The 14,473-nt window shown below is 40.2% G+C and overlaps 2 protein-coding genes across 2 annotated transcripts; one reads left to right on the forward strand and one right to left on the reverse strand.

The window, feature by feature from the left end:
- Positions 1-1,369: 1,369 nt before the first annotated feature.
- zic2a (zic family member 2 (odd-paired homolog, Drosophila), a) lies at positions 1,370-5,390 on the reverse strand. The gene is made up of 3 exons (XM_083537080.1): positions 3,940-5,390; positions 2,617-2,780; positions 1,370-2,504 (listed from the first exon to the last, which is right to left on the reverse strand). The coding sequence occupies exons 1-3, from the start codon at positions 4,913-4,915 to the stop codon at positions 2,310-2,312; spliced, it is 1,335 nt and encodes a 444-aa protein (XP_083393206.1). The 5' UTR covers positions 4,916-5,390; the 3' UTR covers positions 1,370-2,309.
- A 3,796-nt stretch (positions 5,391-9,186) lies between these two features.
- zic5 (zic family member 5 (odd-paired homolog, Drosophila)) lies at positions 9,187-14,270 on the forward strand. Its single transcript, XM_083538166.1, has 2 exons — positions 9,187-10,389; positions 12,186-14,270. Exons 1-2 carry the CDS (start codon positions 9,351-9,353, stop codon positions 12,629-12,631), a joined length of 1,485 nt encoding a protein of 494 aa, XP_083394292.1. The 5' UTR covers positions 9,187-9,350; the 3' UTR covers positions 12,632-14,270.
- Positions 14,271-14,473: the final 203 nt, after the last annotated feature.

Genomic DNA, 14,473 nt, shown 5'->3' on the forward strand with positions numbered 1-14,473 from the left:
GAAACGAAATCCGTAGCAATAATAAAAAACCAAACGACTACAAGCTAGAAAATACACAGAAATTGTTGTCCGTTTTGATTTCAGGTGTAGACACAAAGTCCAGGGCTTTTGCAATTGCGTGATATTACAGTGCATCTGGTTCTAATCGGCATTAAGTGAATTTCTGAATTAATTCTGAATTATTGTAAGTATTTGCCTGTTACGCAAAGGAGTGGAGAGAATTGCGTTTCTGCGTCTGTCTACGCGGATCAATAAGAGAGCAACGTGCGCTGAGGAAGAAACTGCGCCTGCGCTCTGCGTGACATTGACCTTTCACGCTCCCGACAGGTCACGTTTGGTGCACGTGAAAAACTCCAACAGGTCAGAACACAGTCCAGTCTGGAAGGACTAGAAGTAACAAACGTACAGTCAATGCAGCCATTCTAGCGCAGAAGCTCCAGATATTCCTGACACAGCACATATATCAGATATGTCACGTCTTTATATCAGTAACACAAGGATTTCTTTCTCTCTTTCATTTTTTTTTTTTTTTTACAAAGGCATTGGATGACAGTTGTCATAATTCTCATAGTTGACTTCTTGGGAAACACTGCAGGCTTGATATATAAAAAAAAATATGTATGCATGCATGTAGGCATTTCTGCTATGCCCTAAATGGTAGCACTCCATAGCAGTTCCTCGACCAGGCTGTTCTAACGTGGGCTTAGAAATAACCAACCATTTTTCATAGCAGGGGTCTTCACTGCTGGATGAAAAAAACGCACTGACTGTAGTCAAGACTGTATTCAGGATTATTTTATCCTTCGTCAAAAATACAGAGAAGAAGTTGCTGAAGTGGTGAGTTTAATTTGAGATTTTCTTTTTCTTTTTTAGTCTTTGCTCGAAATCATTTAAAAATTTGCCACACTGAAAATGTGTTGTTTTGGTCATTTGAATGCTAAAACCTATAAATGCAATAACGGGTTACACAAATCTATTCACCGTCACAATGCTACCTAATGCACACTTTAATCATTTTACAAGTATTGTATGAAGAGGCGCATTATAGTACTGCAATGTTGTCGATATTCAATTTAACCTTAGATAAACACTGAAAAATCTCACACACAGTCTAGTAAATAAAACAACATCGTTTTGGTGGTTGCTACATGCAAAAACAGTCCCGTTATTAAATATCGGTTATTCAACGATTTTTGGTGGAGACGTTTAGATGTATGAAGTTTGTTTTTAACCAATTTTTACACTGGGTAATGTAAACAAAACAAAAACAAACAAACAAAAAAAAAGAATAGTTGCATGCTGCCATTGTTACCACTTCGTCCCAGTCGACCAAAAATGTAGACGAGGAAAAAAATCACGAGAAAATGAATACAGTTTAACACTTGAACCACATTTTATTATATTTGTATGCAGTATTTTTTATCACAATAATGGAGAAAACACCTCTTGAACTTTGAACAAAAACACATAACAAAAACACCTGCCTCTGTTCAGCTCATAATTGTACATATTTATAGTAAAGAAACATTCTTTATAAATATTGTTTCATCTGTTGCAAGTAAATACCATAATTTAATTACAAATGGATAAATATGGCAGTCGATATTTACAAAAGGAAGGGTGTGGTAGCAGAAAATTGAACTGCACGACGTTTATTTTTCCTCACATCTTCCAAATATATTTCACAAATTCGAACTTTTCAAAGCACAAAAAACATCACAAGTTAAGCCCAGCAAACGAAAATATACATTCACAAGCAAATGTCCGTCTTCGTTTAAAGTGTTGACTTTGGCACTCATACCATTTCATAGATGTTTTTAGGTACAATCAGCTTGCCTTAATGAGAGCAACAATATTTATGACCATATACAATTTTTTTTTATCGTAATATGTGCACTAAAAGTCCGGTTAGAGAAATAGCTACCATTGAAGCGACATCTATACACCAAAACAAATAATAATAATCATATTAATAAAATAAAAAAAAAATAAAAAAAATTGACAAAAAAAAATCTATTACAGCAACTGGGAAAAAGGGTGCAAAGTATTTACAAATGAAGGAGTGCTTCTTTGTGCACGTTTCTTCGGTTGATGAGGATCACTCCCGGGAGAATAGCGCAAGATACAGGCTTTAGGCCTAGTAGTTGTACAAGTCTCATTTAGACCCCAGGTTTTACTGGAGCGGCGTGTGTGTGTATGTGTGTGTGTGTGTGTGTGTGTGTGTGTGTGTGTGTGTGTGTGTGTGTGTGTGTGTGTGTGTGCATGTGTGAGTGTGTGTAGGAAATACTTCTTTGTGGACTGATCCAGTCCTAAACATACCACTCACTGAAGTTGGACGACAGGCCACTGTGTGCGTTTGAGCTGTGTACACCGGATGAGGGCGACAGGTTGGTGTTGCTCTGAGTCTCAGTGGAGGGTGACACCAGCCCGGGGGGTGTAGATGACTCATATCCAGAGCTTGCTGCAGGAGACGAGTCGGACACTGACGGGGAAGATTCATGAACCTAAACAAAAATGTAGAAAGCAATTAACCAGAGCACCATGGCATGCATCAGCTTCATGCACAACAGTGGAATCAATAACAAAAAGCTTTGTTTTGTGTTTGCAAAGATTTACCTTCATGTGCTTTCGAAGAGAACTGGGATGAGTGTAGGATTTGTCGCACATTTTGCACAAATACGGTTTGTCCGACGTGTGCACGTGCATGTGCTTCTTCCGGTCACTGCTGTTTGCAAAGCGCCGGTCGCAGCCTTCAAACTCACACTGGAATGGTTTCTCCCCTGTAGGAACAACGAGAAGAGGAAAAAACTTAGCATCAAATGCTTCTTCACCAACAGTGTACATGAGGTCAAAAATAAGCAATTTAGCCCTAAAAAGATTTATTCTTCATCTGCTGTATTACAACGTACCAATTAGGAGGCGAGTGTGTCCTCATGCTTGCGATCATGAGAGGTCTTATAGCGCGTAATAACGCGTCAATACACGAACAAACATATTATAATTAGCTCTTGCAAATCGACTCATCTCCAAAGTAGACGGTGTTCTCACAAATTGGAAAAATGTTTCAAAATGCCAGTTTTTAACTCTCAGCTGTAATGTTTAAAAAATATTAGCACCGGCATTGAAACGCTGCTAATTTTTACTTAGTAAACTCGCTCCAAAGTCATTCAACTGACTGCGGTTTACAATCTTTAGCCGATTTTGAGAAAACACTTAAATGTATCCAACAGCTCGATAAAGTCATGCTTGAGTGTTGCAGTAAATAGTGCATTAATATGAGTTAAAATGAATTAAAATTAGCATTGTGGCCTGTCCGCTTTATAGACGCACGCATAGGGCTATTCAAGAAAACCAACAGGCCTTTAAATAAAAATAATAATGTGAGTATACAATTAGTGATCGATTTATTATGATAGTAATTTATTGGGATCAGTAAAGTGCATGTTAAACCCCTGACGTAGCAAAACACAGCGCGCGAGCATTGGTCCACCGAGACATTAAAATGGGTGAGGAGATTTACGGCGCCGCCGTGCGCGCGACGCGCTAAACGGGACATAGAGCTCCAGTCTCGCCCAGCTGAAGTTTGCAAATCCACGACGGTGTGTTACATAATTGACCCCAGTGATGAAAAGTCATTGCGTGTACTCTGACCCGAGCTGTGATCCCCTGCAGGAGTGTATAAACAGCCTGACCGTAATATACACCCTAGTTTAGATGATTTTACTAATAAATATTCGTTTGGGTTCCGTATATTAAATATGCATGGAAAAAAAAAAACCTGAAGCTAAAATAAATATTAAAAATATGACAACCGCTTACTATCGATAAATGTTCTTTAATAACGATTTGGAAGGACAAACAAACGAACGAGCAAACACTGCGTCGCGTAAACAATCTCACGAGCACGAGCACAATCATAATCCAACTTCTCATAATTACCTGTGTGTGTCCTCTTGTGGATCTTCAAATTCTCTGATCGGGCGAATACTTTGCCACAGCCAGGGAACGGGCAGGGGAACGGTTTTTCTCCCGTGTGCACGCGAATGTGATTCACTAATTTGTATTTAGCTTTGAAAGGTTTGCTTTCCCGTGGACAATCTTCCCAAAAACAGATGTGGTTACTTTGCTCCGGTCCTCCGACGTGCTCGACTGAGACATGGGTGACAAGCTCGTGCATTGTGCTAAAAGTTTTATTGCAACTTTTCTTCGGGCTGCTCAGCTGCTCCGGATCGATCCATTTGCAGATGAGCTCTTGCTTGATGCACTGTTGCCGCATGTAGCGAAAGAAGGCACCGGGATGGTGGTGATGCGCTGCCATGTTCATCCCCATATTCATGTTCATGGAGCCGTATTGGTTGTGAAGTTGGGCTGCTGAGTAAGGGTCGGTCCGTGGGCTTGAGACCTGGTGATATTGGTCTGATCGTCCGAACACCTCGCCGGGTAGTCCAAGTCGCATTTGCCCGTTGAGCACGTTTGGGGATCCGTGCGAGGCGTGCTGGTCGTGGATCCCCGGGAACAGGATGTGGCCTTGGCTGTCTGCGTGGGAATGGTGCAGGGACCCCGCAGTGGGGCCGAAGATGGCATGCTGGCCGCTCGCCGGGGGCGATTCTCCGAACCCACGGCTACGGAAAAGGAAGTCCCGCGTCGAGTTGAACGGCGAGCTCGTGTACGAGGTAACGTGAGCCGCGTGCGCGCCCAGTGCCGCGGCGGGGTAAGCGGGGGCTTGAGAGGTGAAAGCCGAGCTCTGTCCGGGGGAGAGATCGTGGTTCAGTTTAAAAGCGCCCATGTGCGCAGAGTCAACGAAGCTGTTCTGCGCTAAACTCAAGTCCCTGTCCTGCATGTCGCCCGTCGCGTGATGCCTCGCAAATGTTCCCACTCCCAAGCCTGGGAACTGATGACCAGCGTCCAGTAACATTATTTCTCACTTTACACAAATTGTTTTTGTTGTTTTTTTTTTGTTTTTTTGTTTTTTGCTCAAAGCTGTTTACCTGTAACGGCCCAGATAAACGCCAAAATAAATACACAGAGAAGCCTGTAAGCTATGGAAGTAATAACTTCCAGATTTGAAAACACGACATGAGGTAAAACTTGTATGTCCTAATCCTCACACATGGAGAGAAAAAAAATCGGCTAGATTTTTTTGTCTATAACTTCTAACTTAAAATCCCATTGAAGGGGAAGAAAAAGAAGAAAAAAAAAGATTCCTTATCGTCTTCCCTTTAAAATGAGTCGGTGATGACTATCTTACTGTGTCTTCTTTAAGCGCGCGACGCGTTCTTCAAGCATCTCGGATCGGGATGTTTATTTCTCTCGCTCTTCTGTGTTTATCTCGGAGGGTCTGTCTTTCTCAGTGGACTGGCACTAGCTCTTCTTACGCCCCCTTTAACTGGAGAGCGGTCACTCATTTGGCGCTGTCTCATTGGCTCTCGAGCCTCATCAATCCCATAGGTCCCTCCAATAGCACGCGCTTCTTTGGCGACTAATAGTCGATCGCCATTTTTACACTGACAATTACCGCCTCCTTTTTTTTCTTCTTTTCGACGAGGCTTTTCTTAGTATATACGGAAATCAGAGCAACAAAAGCTACTGTCGTTTCATGATATAGTTTGCAACATTAGCATACAACATAATCCTATACATTAACCTGTATGCACATTTACACATGTTACACATGTTCGATTTCTTATAATTATAATATTATATTAATATATTTTTAAATGATTTAAATCAAACCAGAGGAGACATGTTAGGCAAATCTAATTAATGCATAGCATAAACACTAAAATCCAGCATTCATAAAAATGGTTTCTTATGTAAAGTACACAACCGTTTCCCTCAATGGCTCGTATTTTAGGTGCGTATGTGCACAGTAGCTGTCAAAATGTATGAAAAAGCATTGTTTGGAATAGGTTCATTAAAGCATCACATCTGTACTGATATGCGGAAGACAAATTATTTTAAGGACTGTCACTGCTCAAAAAAATATCAGAATAAAAAACGTTGTAATTTTCAATACAACAAACTATAAAAACTACCCTAGACAGTGTTTTTTTTTGTTTTTTGTTTTTTTTTGTTTCAACCGGCAACCAGGAGCACTAAACTACAAAATAATACAAAAAACAATGTTAGAAGAAGTGAAATAGATCTAATCTAATAATTAACAACAACAACAACAAAAATATATATATATATTTTTTTTTTTTTTTATTTTTTTTTTTTCAGATAGCATGCTACCACCACCGGAACACACCACCATGCATTAATGCGTTCATAAATTCACATTTTGTATTCTATAAATCACAAGTCACAGTTACAATGCACACTGAGTGATCATAGCCTATGTGGGGAAAAAATATATTACTGCCACGCGGTTCCCCAAACTAATAAAAAATACATTCTTTGTGTATGAGTAAAAAAAAACTAAGCGGTTACTCACTTTTTAATTCAGCTCTTCCACCAGGTCCCATTCCAACACGTTTTAAAACTCTGTCTTGACTCCCTCTCACTTAAAACGGCGAATAACAGAGCGGAAGAAGCAGAAGGAGTGTAAAACTTGTGGGATTGTGTGCGTCTCAGCTCAAAGCCCCGCAGCTTAAACGTTATAGACCATTCTTCCCGAGCCCATTTCTTCCTTCTCTGCAGGAAACACAGCATCTGATCCAAGTTCAAAGTCACGTCTGCCGACCTCTCTAAGAAGTTCTTTATTTCTCAAGGAAACCACAGAACCTTTTCCCCCTTTGCCATAGGTAGGGGGAAAAAGAAGAAAAAGAAAATAGAAAAAGAGGGGCGATGTATTCGGCCTGGGGCAGCAACTCGGAGTTTCTGTTGCGCCCTTTCCCAAAGCGGGGAAAAAGAAAAAAGAAAAAAACGAAAATGCTGAAAATGGTAAACCACACATTTTTTCCCCAAACGTCCACAAAGCGGTATTAGAACTCAAACAAGCATGTTGACCATCATAAGCTGCTTTAACCATATTGTTACTGTGCTGAGGCAGCAAAAAAAAAAAGAGAATAAATATGCAACAGCACAACTTTACACACAACAACAAAAATCCCTCCGATTTGACGTTATCAATATGTTCACGCTTTGTTTGGTTACATTCAATGACCTTGGCTGTTTTCATGGGGGTTTGACCTCCGGCCTGTGACGAACTCATATGTGGCCCCTTGAACACACAATGTAAAGAATAGCCATATTAAAACAAATCCTCTCTAATGAATATTTCTTATGAGGATCAAATGGAGTAGCGTCCGTCACATTGTACTAAATAACCCAAGCATAGAGTTAGCGCATGTAGTCCAGTAATATGCCCCACCAGCCCCAACACACACACACACACACACACACACACACACACACACACACACACACACACACACACACACACACACACACACACACACACATATACAGGCGCAATCACCATTTGACCTTAAATACTGCGCATTCTGTTGTGTTTGTAATAACCACTGAAATATTATTCTTCTGTTATATGGACTTATTAATAATACAACCAGACCCCCAGTTCTGTAGATAAATATTTGCAATATTAATAAATGTAATCAGTTTTAAAGTGATCTAATAAAAAGTGCTCATGGGCATCTGAAATGGTTCATAATGGACGAAGCCTTAACGTGATCTAATACCGGGGTTTGTTGGTTTGTCTGCACTAAATCCACATTCTAACTGTAAAAACCCAAAATCATACTTCATTCTGAACGTCTTTGAGATTTGAAATACATACCGCAATCATGGATTTATAGGGTTATAACCTGAGGAAACCCATGACATTTATTTAGGCGACATATTAGACCACCTGAAATAGTTCATCAAATAATATTGTCTTATTCTGAACATAAATCAATGTTGAGAATGATTTTAAATCAAGACAAATTAAAACGATGACAGATGCAATCCCTGCTGGGTTCAATAGGAACCTGGGAATAGAAAAAAGGGTGTGTGCTTGTATAATAAAGTTCAATGTACACGCTCACTCTTACAGAGAGAGAGAGAGAGAGAGAGAGAGAGAGAGAGAGAGAGAGAGAGAGAGAGAGAGAGAGAGAGAGAGAGAGAGAGAGAGAGAGAGAGAGAAGAGAGGGAGGTAAAAATATACTTGTCTGTTTCTCTAGAGTTAAAATGTTAAATTAAATATTGAAATATTAAATGCATTGAATATCAGATATAAATCATAGTTGGTTATTCCAAAAAAAATTGGAGATTGAAATATTTTTTATCGCTTGCATATTATATATCGTGTAGTTATTTCCTAAAATTCCAATGAAATTGAACGTGAATGAGCAGTGCAGTCCTTATTTCGCCATCTTATGTGTTGGTTTTATTTCAACATGAATAAAAGCTAGATATAAAAAAATAAATCATATGCATTTGATGTGATGTTCACGACCAGATTTATCTAAAAAAAAAAAAAACATATTAAATAATAAAAAAAAAAAGGACAGATTTGAAAGAGAGAATCTGGGAGAGACATTGTGTGTGAGCAACAAATATATTTCAAGGTTTAAATGGCGATGGTACAGTAATGATTTAGTAACTGAATAATAGAAATGATATTTAATAAGAAAAAACTTACAAAATGCACTGGGACGAAAAAAAATGTTTTGCATATTGTAATTTTTGTACAACGTTGGTGTATAGCAAACTTCAAGACTAGGCTTAATCAATTATTAATTTTAAAAAAATGCAGCACTTATTTATTTATTTATATATTAAATCTATTTTTTTTCTTTATATGTTCAGTTACACATTTAGATTAATTTACACAGCCATTATTAGTAGCCTATTAAAATTATTAAATGGAAATTAGTAGCCTATTCAGTCACCTGTCGGTTTGGGTTTGCTTTATTTCTTAACTTAAATACCGTAGTTGCTAATTATAAATAAATAAATAAATAAATAAATAAATAAATAAATAAATAAACAATGTATTCTGTATTTAAAAGGTCTCTGTCCACATTGTCTGGGTAAACAGCGCCTTACACGCAACTTTGTGAGTACAACTTTTTGGAGTCGACAGCGGTGATGGGAGTGAGGGGGCGGAACCCTGCTGAGCCTGCGCACTGAAAGACAGCCAATCGCTTCGCTCCTTTAACTGCCAGTCACCGAAATCTGTCCAATACCCGCAGTGCCATTTCTAAACTGTATTCCCCACTGTGTCCTCCAACTGTTGTAGGTTCTGCCAATCGCTTGAGGACAGAGTGGGAAAAGGAACAAGGAGAGTTAGAGGCAGGACAAAAGAAGTTATATGGATGGCTATATGCATATATTTTAATGTTTTAGAAGGCGTGTAGTGGGGGGAAAAAAGTAGCGAATGTGGACATGACGGTGTAGATATGGAGCCCTCTTTGAGCAAGAGGAATTCGGCGATAAGATTAGCGGATTTGGCAGCGACTCAACCCCTTCCTCATCAGAATATGACAGGCTTCCCGGGGATAGGGGGGCATCACCCTCACTCCCACCATGCCCACCTCCACCCTGGGGAGATGGGCAACGACCCTGGAGTGGCTCTCACTCCATTTGGACCCGAGCACATGGCACAGACAAATGCTCTCAAACTTAGTCCATCGCAGCACATTCAAAGCCATCCCGAAGCCCAGACCGCGGCATCCTTCCCGTCTTCTCAGACCACAGTTGGTTTCCCCGTGGCTCACCCCCACTCAGGCTACGCAAGCAGCAGGGACTTCATCCTCAGGAGAGAGCTCTCAGCCTCTGCTATGCATGCACTTGGCGACCAGCATAGTTCCGCCTCCTCCCCTCATCACCATGGCATGTTCATTTCCCCAACAGGTGCTTACGGGCACACGGAAGGTGGTGCCCATCCACTTTTCACGGGACTTCACGAGCAGGCAGCCCCAGGTGCCCATCACCATGCTCTCAACGGACAGATGCGCCTGGGTCTTCCAGGAGACATCTACGGCCGGCCAGAACACTTCGGCCACAGGCCTGAGCACTATGGACCTTCCCTTCACGGCTACAATTCCATGAACTTAAATGTGAACCTCGCTTCAGCCCCTCATGGAGCCACGGGGGCGTTTTTGAGGTACATGAGGCAACCCATCAAACAAGAGCTTATCTGCAAATGGATTGACCAGGAACAAACGGCTAAAAAACCGTGCTCGAAAACTTTCAGTACCATGCACGAGCTGGTGAACCACGTCACGGTGGAGCACGTCGGCGGACCCGAGCAGAGCAACCACGTCTGCTACTGGGAGGAATGTCCGCGCGAGGGCAAGGCGTTTAAGGCAAAGTACAAACTGATCAACCATATCCGAGTTCACACAGGAGAGAAACCGTTTCCTTGCCCTTTTCCTGGCTGTGGAAAAGTGTTTGCCCGCTCGGAAAACCTAAAGATTCACAAGAGGACTCACACAGGTCAGTGAAGCTCTTCACCATTAGCATGCTCGAGCGAAGCAGAAGTTGCTCCATAGTTATTTATAGTCATTTATAATAGTCCATAACGTTAAAACTGTGATGAATAACGGATTTGCGAAACATGCAATCGCTCAGAAACCGTTACTTTTCTGCATTATATTTGACCTACACATCTGGGATGATGAAACCAGGCGCTGCTTATGGATAGATGTTCTCAGCACGGTTATGTTGCAGTGGGTTGAAGCATTAGTGTACTTTTTTTTGCGTCTAGGAATGCCTGCTCCGCATTTTAAAGTGTAACTCAAGCGCCTCGAGAGTCTTGGACTTTTGGAGCATGGGTTAGTAAACAAAGAGAAAAAAACTCTCGTTTAAAGAGTTATCATATCATATGTACATGTATCAAGTTGCTAAAAGTCCTAATACAATCAAATGTTATAGCATAACAAACTGTTTCCTTTCTACTGGTTTTTGCTGATTCAGGCCAAATGTCCGACAGCACTGGACAAAATCTTAAATATGATGTTTAGAAGTGCAGATCCTACAGTAGCCTTCATTATTTATTCATTTTCACTAAAACTATTTATTGCATTAGTAAACAAATCGGGTTTTGAAATAAATACCTCTATTTCTCTGACATTTCTGAAGATTAAATCTCACAACAGGGCACTATTATCTAACTGAGCATGGCGCATGAAGGCCTTGTTATTTTTTTTTTTTTTAAGATTGTTTTTTCACAACCTAACTATCTATTAGTAATGGCGTGATCTTGTTTGGACGTTCGAAATATCGTGTTTATTTTGACTCTAATACTCTATAAACACGTGATACCACAATTAGGTTTGTGACCCATAGAAGTGTTTTACAGAGTGACATGCACGCGCACTGGCTGCAATTGAATATTTATTTTTGTTTACTTCCAGTCTGATGTTCAGGTTCGGTTTATGCAGCATCGAAACAATAAGCGTTAACATTAGATTGTGCTTCTGTCTCGTGCTATTGGCATCATGCACTTTCGTTAATCGTGATATTTCCTGTGCTATTTGTATACATAGACAAGGGGCCTGATTGACAGTCTCACCTCCTAATTGACTGCAGTGTTATGTTGCTTGTGACGCAAAGATCAATATCACCCACCACGATGTTTACAGGCAAAGATGGGGGGGAATTATAAGACACCCTCATGTTGTCCACAGTCTCGAGGGATGTTATGCTAAGTAACAAAATAATTTAGTCTGAAAGTGATCTGTTGGTGTTTAAGGAGTTACACGCGTCACAAAGCAGCGTAGTGCAGAGGAAAAGTTCCTACATGAAGGTGGCAGTCATAGCACGTGCGCTGAGTTTTCAGCTGACTGCTACAGTATGTGTACTTTCATGGGAAATAGTACAGATGACAAAAAGTACAGATAAAAAGTACAGTACTAAACAATCCTATTCAGTTGATTTTTAATATCTATTCTTAACTTGGAATTTGAACATAGACAATGACTCGAGGACTGTATTTAGTTGTTCGAAGTTGCATGAGTTGCATTTACGCTTGAAAAGCTGAAAGTTCAAAATCTGTACACTGAAGAGTAAGAGTTTAATACCCCCTTTTTTTTTAAGTGATACAGCATTCCCAATATTTCACCAGAACACATCAATTGAATATATTTCACTTTCAGATCAAAATGAAACATGGTGAGATGCGCATATTGTTTATATGTAACTGGTTCCGAAAAAGAAGTTATGAAAATATTGCACAATTATAATGGCCTATTTTGTTCAACTTATTTATGAAGCATCTGGCTTGTTTTCAGGTGAGAAGCCTTTCAAATGCGAGTTTGACGGCTGCGACCGAAAATTCGCCAACAGCAGCGACAGGAAAAAGCATTCCCACGTGCACACCAGCGACAAGCCGTACTACTGCAAAGTGCGCGGCTGTGACAAGTCCTACACGCACCCGAGCTCGCTGCGGAAACACATGAAGGTGCACTGCAAGTCTCCTCCTCCACCTTCGTCCAGCTCGGCCGCCGCTTACCATTCCTCCTCTGCGGCGCTCGGCGACGCGCTCGCGCCCTCCACGGAGCCGCAGCGGAGCCGCGCCGCCAACCTCTCCCCACAGGTCACCAACCTCAACGAGTGGTACGTGTGCCAGGGCAGCACCGTCCCTAACAATCTCCACACCCCCTCCAGCGATGTGCCAACCTCGGAATCCGAAGACGAGGACTCCTTTAGACATTCAGACCCAAGGACGATGCTCTGATAGGAAGCACTAGGGATATATTTATGTTGCACCCCTTTCCACACACTGTTTTATATACTTTTTAACATCATGCATTTTGAGGCTTCTCAGAAGTGTTGGCGAAAACACACACACACACACACACACACACACACACACACACACACACACACACACGCACACACGCACGCACGCAACAGCGCCGCCGATGTCAGATGGCGAAGAGCATTTGCCATCAGTTTCTACCATACCTAACCTTACCCAACACTTTGCCCTTAACGTGCACATGTACCACAAACCCTATTCCACACGAATAGCATTAATAACGTTGAATAAATGTGTGAGTCGTTTTTTTTTTTGTTTTTTTTTAGAACTAAATTATTCTATTTAATATCATACAGAGGGTGCACCCTCTGATCAGAAAACCACTGGATTCACGCATTTACACCCTTTGCTTTCAATTTTGGACGACGATTTTTTTTTCCTGCATTGCCGAAAGGACTGTGTGGGCTTAGCTGATTAAGTCATAACCAGCCTATGAAGTGACACACCGACATTGTTCATATGAAACAATAAGCGGTGATTGATGTGTTTGTATCAATGACTGGACAGTTTTTTTTTTTATAGCTTATGGTTTTCCCCAGAGCTCTTTTGTAGTGAACTGATTCATATATGTGGGGCAATTGTCCTTTTCCAAGTGTTTCTATAATGTAAACATTCCCGATGTTTTTTGCAATGAGAAACCTGTTCAGACAGGCATGTCTATCACTTCTATCCTCAGTGTCAGTCCACTTCTAGGGCAAATAAGACGGTACTAAACTGTACCTTTTCTTTGTCGCTTGATATTTTGTACATTTAATATGAGTCTGTCACCTGTGAACACAAAGTCATTACTGTAGCAGTTATGTAGCAAGAAAATGTTTAAAAAACATAATTGGGCCCTGATGACCTTTTTTTGGACCAAAGGTACGGTAGACTTTATAATTTGATATAAAGCCTAAAGATACATATTGAAAGTACAAAATGTGTATACTTCCCAGATTTCCATCCAAGCGACTTTTATTCCTCAGAGTTTACTGAGAAACTGTTTATTCTAGAAATGATTGAGTACTTGTTTTAAAAAAATTTATACAATAAATGTGTTCGGGAATTTTTTTTTTTTGTGGTATTTAAGAATTATTTAGACTGTATTTTATGTAAAGGAAAATATCCAATGTAACTCTGATTTAAGAGTACGAATATGTCCTCTGAGACCCTAAATTATGTAAAGTGGACGGGGTCTATTCTCTAAAGGATGTGTAAAAAGGATAGTGTTTATGCTTGTGAATGTTGTGCTGAAGTCCCAACCAGTTTTTGTATAATGTAATTTATTTGCTGGTAATAACGTTTGGTCTGGAATTACAGATACACCAAAGAAGAATATGATTAATTTTGGTGAAATGTAGTGATTTTTTTATCGTGTTGTGGGAAATGTTTTACTTGAATAGACTTAGCCTATGTGTAATGTGAAGAGACCCTCGCATGCCCTGTGTAGTAACTGTGTTTTTATTGCGGTGCATGGTGCTGTTATTTGTGCTGGGGAAAGAGTGAAGAGGTGTTTTTTTGGTGTTCGTGATGAAATTGCTATGAATAAATTTATGGACCTGAATTTAAAAAAAAACAATCAAACATGAAACTGTATTTTGTTGCATTTCATTTTAAATAAGCTTCCATATTAATACATGTGGGGGCGCATATCATTTTTCCCTACAGATTTTATATTAGCAAAACATTTTTTAATGACATATTTGAGTGCATTAGATTAAAAAAACAATGGGGACTACAGTGAGCAAATGACCAAAGTTTAAAATTGTCATAATGCAC

The sequence above is a fragment of the Silurus aristotelis genome, assembly GCF_946808225.1.
Source record: "Silurus aristotelis genome assembly, chromosome: 3".
Taxonomy (NCBI): domain Eukaryota; kingdom Metazoa; phylum Chordata; class Actinopteri; order Siluriformes; family Siluridae; genus Silurus; species Silurus aristotelis.